Genomic DNA, 8,517 nt, shown 5'->3' with positions numbered 1-8,517 from the left:
CTTTCTGGAAAGGCCTCCATTACACTTTTCATTATGTATTTTACCTGTGTATTCTCAGCGTAGGGTGGTCATTGGTTTTTTTTTTAAAGATCATTAAAGTAAGCGGTATGATTTGAAGATCTAAGACAGAAATTAAACAAGATTTATTTTAATCAACATTAGTTGAGGTGTGTTCTTGATGGAATGATCTTAGGAACGAGAAAACACCTGCTCAAAAAGAACTTTATCTATTTCTAAATCAGATGGTATTTCAGGAAGTTCTTGCAGTAGAACACGCTGCTTAATAAGTTAAGAGAATGTGGAGATTCAGCAGGGATTCAGTGTGCTTCCTCTCTCTTCCAACCTAGGATAGTCTGAGCATCACACAAATAGTAAATTACAAGGTCATTTGAAACTATATTTGTCTTTAATCAGAGAAATTAATGAACAATTTAAGCTTTCTCAACTCATATTCTATTAGGTTCTTTCATGTTTTTCATCATTATAACAATGCCAATGAAAAGAGCTGCATTGTTTCTGTGTATATTTTATTTTTTTATTTTATAAGCACACCTTATATGCTGGCTTCTGTGCATAACATGAGCTGTGATATGTGTTCCTCATCCACACTGCAGATGACCCCGCATGGGATTTTCCATGTACACTTGCTTTCAAGGATAAGGAATGTTGTATTAAGAATGGCCACGCATTCCTTGCTGTTGCTCAAATTTCACCATCTTAAAAATAGGACATTCAATATTTATCACTTCTCTTTGTATCTTCTTACTTAACAGCAGTGAAGTTCATTCTGTATCAATTTATAAATCTCTGGTTTATTCTGTTTTGCACATAGTTGTGACTTCAATAAGTGGATACACTGTGGTTTCTTTTCTTTATTTTAATTACTCTGACATAAGAAAATAAATCTATCACATCAGTCACATAAAACTTATGTCTCACAACACTTCAATTTTCTATGAACTTTAATTTTGATTTTACTAAGAAAAAATAATTTACTTTATTCATATGTTGTCATTGTCAGTAAATTTGTTCATATTGAATCTTGAAATTGGACAAATATTCTGAACTCTAAAGAGACACAGACTAAAAGAAAAGAAAAATATAGGAGCAAGTGAAATTTGTAAATATGTGGGGTTTTTTATCTAAAGCAACTGGAGAAGTAAGATTCAGAGACTAGAAGTCACAGAGATGATGAAACTCTCATAACTCCGTGAATGACAGAAAGGAGTAAAGAGAAACAATGACTGGGAAAGGAAGGTTTGTACTAGATAGAGCAAGGAGAGCCAGGGAATGCTGAGTCTCCATCAGTCAATGTACTGTATGAGGCTTATGAAAAAGACAGAAAATAGTGAGGACAACTGGAGGTCCACCAGCAAGAAGAGGGAAAGAGGAGAACCCTGGGAGTTCCCTGTGCTAGGGAAAGGGGGAAGCCTTTAAAGAGCCAGAGCTCCCAACATCCTCCCCAGGTCAAACTTAACTTTATGCCTTCTTTTCCTTCCTAGCCACACACAGGGGCCTGAGCAACAAGCCCAGCACTTTCTTCAACAGCCACAAGGTGGCCAGAGTGAGCCCCAGCAGGAACAACAGGACATCCAGCAGGTGCTGCACATGCCATGGCTGCTGAAAGCCATGGGGCTTTAGATGTGCGCCTCCCCCTGTTTGTAGGATGTGGTCAATCCAGCCCACCAGACGCTGGGAAGGTGTGAGGGGGTGAGAGCGCCTGATGGCCCTGGCAGTCATTGCTGCAGACTTGTACCTGAGGGCAGACATGGAGAGAATGTGTTACCAGTGTGCTGTGCACATTTGAGACCTTATAACACACACAAAAACGTATACATACACACTTAAGTACATACACACCTATGTGTATGCACAGAGGTATATGCACATACACACACACAAACACACACTTTTTTTCTGATACAGACACATAAGTTAGCTTCAAACAAAATTGTTGGCATACATTTCACATTGTCTACCTCGTCCTAAGGGTTCAATAAAAAACTAAAAAGGAAAACCTTTTTTTAAAAAAAAAAAAGATCAAAATTAACCATGGAAGAGAAATTTTTAAAAAAAAATGACTATGTCTGTAAAGAGTACATTTATGGTACTGAAGATGTGCTCACATTAAATATATTTGAATACATGTGATAGAATATATATCTGATAAAGTGATTAGGACATCGAAAATTGAGTACTTAGTCTACTCTGGTTGTGAAATCATTATGCTGGATGGGCAAATGATATGTTCTTGTCTCTGTTCCTGCCCCCATTTGTTCTAGATAGGAGAACTCTTCCTTTATAGCAGGCCTGTTTTGGACATGAGGAGCAGAGCAAAAACTGACATGCAGTGCTCCTCCGTGGTGCATGTTTTCTATGGACTAGTGTGGAAAGACAGTAAAGGCACACATGATGGAGCTATGACAAATCTCTCCAAGTGTCAAAGATAAACTAGTGAATGATGAGTGAACTCAAGTACAGAAAAGATAATAGCCAAGTACATGGTCTCCCTAAAAGTAAAATGTTGTAGAGATGATCCTGTGAGAAATAACACAAAGACCATAAGGAGGGGTCTTTATAAAGCTGTATAAAAGGCATGCAAAAGTCCTTGGCATGGCTTCCGTAAGAGTAGCTCCAATAGCCATGTATATTTGAATTCTTGTTTCTCAGTTGGTGGACTGTTTAGGAAGGATTAAGAACTGTGACTTTGTTGAAGGAGGTTTGTCACTGGAGAGTATCAAAAGGCCCACACCGGGACCAGTCTTGATCTTTCTGCCTCCTGCCTGCAGGTCAAGATGTAAGCCCCCAGCTACTGCTTCAGTGCCATGCCTGCTGTCACACTTATCAACATCATCACCCTGCACTACCCCTATGAAACTGTAAGCAAGGCCAAACTGAATGCCTTATCTTATACACAGCCGTGGTCATGGCATCTCCTATGACAGTCCTCTTCTAATTCAGTTGAAATTTTGTACATATATGATGAGTCAGGGGATCAGCCACAACTGTTCTCTCCTGCTTCAATTGGAATTTTCTTATCGGTATGATGGAGGAAGGTCATTGGTTAATTAAATAAAGAAACTGCTTGCCCTGATAGGTTAGAACATAGGTGGGTAGAGTAAACAGAACAGAATGCTGGGAGGAAGAGGAAGTGAGCTCAAAGACGCCATGCTCCCCTCTCCAGGGTAGACGTATGCGATGAAGCAAGCCGCCAGGTCAGACATGCTGAACCTTTCCCGGTAAGACTGGTGCTACACAGTTTATTAGAAATGGGTTGATCAGGATATCAGAATTAGCCAGTAAGGGCTAGAGCTAATGGGCCAGGCAGTGTTTAAATGAATACAATTTGTGTGTTTGTTGTTTTGGGGCATAAGCTAGCGAGGCGGCCCGGATGCTGGGGATGCAGCCCCGCCGCTCTGATGACTACATCGGTACCTAAAATATAAAAGGCCATAAACATAATGTGTGTAGAAGAAATCATCACACCACATCAGGTAGAAGCATATTCTGAGCACCTAACCTAAAATTGAGAGTAATAGCAAAGGAAAAGCAGGACCTAAGCATTACACATGTATTTTACTGTAGTGGGAGGGGGCTGCAACAAATTGGCATGACAACATGGTGAACCAAATCCATGTAAAACCTGAGAAAGCTTAAAAATTAATTCTAGACACAAAAGAACAGAGTTAAACATGATTTGCTAATGGCATATTCTTGAATAGGATCTGTTTGCTAGAAGCAAACAGAGCCATGACTCCTTTAAGAGAGATTTTCCTGACTCAACGATAGCAAAAAAGCCTCGCAGTTTTGAAATGCTGGCTTTCTGGGCCTTGATGCCAGCATGACCCCTGGCTCTTTCGGGAGACAAGCATTTGGGTGGGGTTTGTGAGCAGCATGCTACGGCTTGCTTTATGGCAATTTGGACTGGCTGTGTGTCTGAAAGTGGGGCCGTGTGCATGGCTCTCAGAGGCACTAGCAGCTCTGCCATGCTGGACTGGTCAGGCAAGCCAGAAGTACCATATATACCATAGTAATGGTGCAACCTAAGTTTTAGGGAGTACTTAGCATTTTAAAAAGCACTCCTAAGAAAGTAAAGAATTACAGATATGCAATAAAAACAAATCCAGATGAAAAAGACCTCTAAATGAGACATAGTGTGTTTTAAAAATGTATGCAGGCTTGGGAGAGAGAAGAAAAGGAGTATAGAGAGTTATTAAAAGAAGTAAATGTTTTTTTTTAAAAAAAGGTAAAATCTTTAAAGAGACAGAGTACAGACTGTCAGAGATTACAGAAGTAAAGATAATAAAATAATTATTAAAAAGTAATAGAGTAAAAACAAGCTACATAAAGATGGAAAATTCACAGAGTCTAGATTATGTATATTATTCTGTTTTCTTTGCATTTTTGACTGTAAAGAAGCTAAGCATAGAGAGACATTTCATTGTATGGTCTGCTAAGCTAAGCCAACATATATATTTTAAAGGTATCTTGAATTCAAAATATAGTTCTAAGGATATATTGCTTTGGAAAAGAGGTTCTTCTCGTTTCCACAGAGGATGAGAACTTGTGGATTGCTTCCAGACTGGTATGGTTTGACGGAACAAGACCCCCCCCCAAAGGTCACCATGAACACCCCAAAAAATTACTATGCCCAACAATCATCAGGGAGCAGTTTGGACAAAACTATGCCCATATTCCCAAATATTGTCTATAAATGTTTGTTTACATTTAAAGGGGGACATGCTATAGAGATGGATACTTTGCATTGGTACGGATCTTGGTTTATTGACACAAATTTAAGGTCAGTTCTCTTATATGTATATTTCTGCACTTGATTAAGGTATTAGTGCTGCTCATTTAAAAATGCTATGTATAATTTAAAAATATAGGTTAATAGATAATAATCTATAATAGTAAAGCTTGTGGTCATGTTAGTTAAATTTTCTAGATATATAGAGATATATTTCAGTTAGTTAGGTATTCTTTAAATCTCTCAGAGACCTTCAGAATATGGCATTTAAAATGTTTAAGAGCTTAACACTTTTCATGGCAGTGAGACACGTCTGCTCCTGACAACACCATTTATTTCGAGAGGAAGATGAGGCTCCTTATGGAGTTTGCTAGACATTGAGCAAGAAACTGCTCTTGCCTGGACTATTTAACTGGACATGCAGGACCCACAGAGAAAAGACTGCTCAACTTGCCTAAAGGTTACATCATTCTTCGGGGTACCTGCTACATGAAAGAGTCTGCTAGACAATCTGCAGGACACAGAAGAAAATGATGGACAAATTGCCAATATAGGCAGAACTGTCTTTGAAGTTTCCTGCTTCATGGAAAAGTCTGCTAAATACTATGGGCCTATAGGCTTAAGATGGATGCCCAAATGATACAAAAAAAAGCTTTGGATGACTGTACAGGCAGTGAGATATCTCTGTAAATTCTAGAGTTTTGGAAGTTGCTTACAATGTACTTCCTGTTTACTTAGGTGATATAAAATTGTTCTGAAGTCTTTGATGGAGTTGAAGAATAGATAAGAACAATATGGTTTTCCTTAGTTATGATAAAAGATAAAATATACACAACTGTAATTCTTGATTAATAACTGTTTTGTTGTATGTAATTTTACTATGTTAAAGATAAAGTGTTCTTTTTTATTTAAACAGTAAAGAGGAGGTGATGTGGGAGTCCCCTCTGTGTGTTGTGATTACCATTAAAGAAACTGCTTTGGACCTATAGCAAGGCAGAACTTAGGTATTCAGGGAAAGCTAGGCTGAATGCTGGGAGAAACAAGGGCAGAGTTGGAGAGAGAGACACAATAGAGCTGCTGCCAGAGTCAGATTGCTGAAACTTTGCTAGTAAGCCACTGTCACATGACGATACACAGATTAATAGAAATGGGTTAAATTAACATGTAAGAGTTATCAATAAGAACTTAGACCTAATGGGCCAGGCAGTGATTAATTAATACAGTTTCTGTGTGATTATTTTGGGTCTAAGCTATCAGGGCAGCTGGAATTACAAGCGACCTCCCTCCTCCTACATTTTACCACACCCCACAAAATTCTGGTTTCATTGATAAACAAACAACACAGCCCCCTTAGTGTTAGGCCTTCATTCAACCTAAAGGAGCCCAACACTAGAAAATTGCATACCTCTTGTCTTCTATGACTTCTTTCAGTGTAAGTGCAAATGTCTCTGCCTTGATTGTCTCTAGCTGAACAGAAACACCAATTTTCTTAGCTTCTATTCGGACCAAGTTATCAGGTTGGTCTGAACAAAATGGAATCCCTACTATGGGTACTCCATGCTGTATGGCCTCCATGATGCTATTCATTCCACCATGGGTGACAAAAACTCGAATACTAGGATGGGCTGTTGCAAAAGAAAAAAAAATAGAATTCAATATTTCACTCTGAAAGTTTCAGATACCAGGTAAAGCAGCAAACCCAAGAAATACCAATGTACTGGACATAATGGATATACTGTTTTTTATTTTGAGATTTGCATTGTTCTAGGATATGATAGCCAGCCTTCCCTCTACAAAAGGATGCCTTACTTCAGTACAAAACTATCAAGCACTTAGAACCCAGTAACAGCTATAAAGAGAGGGACAGGACAGGCATATTCCTCTGTCTTTCTAATCACCCTCATCTTCACCATTGATGCTTTCTTTTTCACATTTCTTGCCTCTGCCTTCTCTTGCTTTCCACATTTGATCTCTTACTAAGCTTGTATTCTATGTATTATCGCCTCTATTTTAAGAGAAACTCACAAAAGTTAATGATATATCAGACACTTCTGTATTTACCAATCTTATCTGTCACTCCATATAGAAAGCAACCAAACATTTCTTATGATCATAAAAAAATCATCCCAAATTATACCTCACACAAAATCTGCCCATGTTCCCTGGAAAGCAAGTCTGTGTGTAGCCTGTAATTTTACTGAATATAGAACTAAGTGAAAATTTTCCCAGCTCATTTTTAGTCACAAATTTAGGTACAAAATTCTGATTCAGTCATTGTGTGTGGAAGTGATGGGTTCTCAAAAAGTCACACAGAAACAATTTGAGGGGATGTGGCTTTAGGGAATTCTCTGTTGTACAAAAAAAATCATATCATACTCTGAGGTTACTTGAGTTGACACTCAAATAGCTTCCTGTAGCATCAATCCCCCAACATCAATGTAAGTTTCTTGAGTTTTCAGTCCTTTGCCAACTATCAAAATGTGTCTGCATTCTTACATTTATATTCGTGTTTTTAAAATGCTGAAAAGTTCTCACACCATTGTGAGAATAGTGTCAACTTCCCTAAGGAATAGCTATAGTTCACATATTGTTCAAGATTGTGTTGGCGAGATCAGTGTTAAATATTGTTATGTCAAGGGTACTTATCTATTTAGGACCTCGAGACCTGTCTGAGTTGGGAAGGATAAGGAAATTGATGCTATCACCTGTCTAGAGCACAGACTGATTGCTCCAAGAACTCTAGCTGCTTTTGCTTGTCTGCTGGAGATCTAACTTTACCTATCAGCAGTCTTTTCTTCTGCCAGTCCAAATATTCAAACATCCATTATCTATTAAGTTCCAAAAGCACATAAACTGGAATAAAGTAACAGGTCTAGGGATGCTTACCCAGAAGGTCATTCTGGGGAATCCAATCCATGATTTTGACATTTGGGGCCAATCTCACATCTTTGGGCCAATGAGCATCATTAACTGTCCACAGCACCCCTTGAGGGAGGCGAGCAAAGGCACTGTTCATCTCCTTAATAAATTCCTTGGTCTGATACATGGTTGCTACGGAGCCCAGGGCCACAAGGACAAAACCTGAGTCTCCAAATTTAGAGATAAAATCCTCGAGATCCTAGAAAAATCATGAAGGAAAGAAGGCAAAAGAAGTGATTTGTAAAAGACAAAGTAGCTATGACACAAAATCAATCCTGAACTTAAATAAACCTTTACTTTATTTTCTTGTGTTCTGTATGATAAAACACCGACCCAAGCTCTGCTCTGAGTATTGACTGCATAGATCGGCAGCCCTCTCTTCATCGTTGGGCTCTTATGAATTGCTCCTAAGCAAATACACATACAAGATTTTATTTGAGTAACAGAATACTACTTCTAGAAGTTTAAGTTCAGGAGTAAACTGATTGTTAAGGGCAATTTTTTTGTTTAATAACTTGAATCCCCTCCTACATATTTTCAATATTATCTGTATTCTTTTTTAATTCCAAAAATATTATACACAAAATTTCTTCACTTTCTGTGATGTATAATGTCTTCTCTTCTGGTGTTGTTTTCTAGCTTTGGTTACAGGGTAATGATAGATTTATAGAATGGGTTGAGAAGTCTCCTTTCCTGTGGAACCACCACCAATATTTATAGAGGAAGCAGTTTGGAGAGAACTAAGCCCAAATTCCCTAAATGATTGTTTACATTAAAGGGGGATATGCTATAGACAGATGAATACTTTGCATTGGTATGGATCTTGGTTTATTGATACAAATCTAAGG

At 38.3% G+C, this 8,517-nt stretch overlaps 1 protein-coding gene across 3 annotated transcripts in view; it reads right to left on the bottom strand.

Annotated features, from left to right (window-relative positions):
- Positions 1–413: 413 nt before the first annotated feature.
- Positions 414–8,517, bottom strand: part of LOC102000430 (UDP-glucuronosyltransferase 3A2) — a 32,000-nt gene continuing 23,896 nt past the window's right edge. For 2 of the 3 annotated variants that reach the window (XM_026783729.1, XM_005356615.2), the window contains exons 5-7: positions 7,637–7,868; positions 6,156–6,375; positions 415–1,756 (exon numbers count right to left, since the gene is read on the bottom strand). In XM_026783729.1, the coding sequence (XP_026639530.1) occupies positions 1,480–1,756; positions 6,156–6,375; positions 7,637–7,868 (729 nt within the window). In that variant the 3' untranslated portion in view covers positions 415–1,479. Of the gene's footprint in view, positions 1,757–6,155; positions 6,376–7,636; positions 7,869–8,517 lie in introns of all 3 variants that reach the window. The other variant, XM_005356614.3, reaches the window with a different exon arrangement.

The sequence above is a fragment of the Microtus ochrogaster genome, chromosome 19, assembly GCF_000317375.1.
Source record: "Microtus ochrogaster isolate Prairie Vole_2 chromosome 19, MicOch1.0, whole genome shotgun sequence".
Lineage (NCBI taxonomy): Eukaryota > Metazoa > Chordata > Mammalia > Rodentia > Cricetidae > Microtus > Microtus ochrogaster.
The sequence above is the reverse complement of the archived record's forward strand: the minus strand, read 5'-3'. Positions and strand labels throughout refer to the sequence as shown.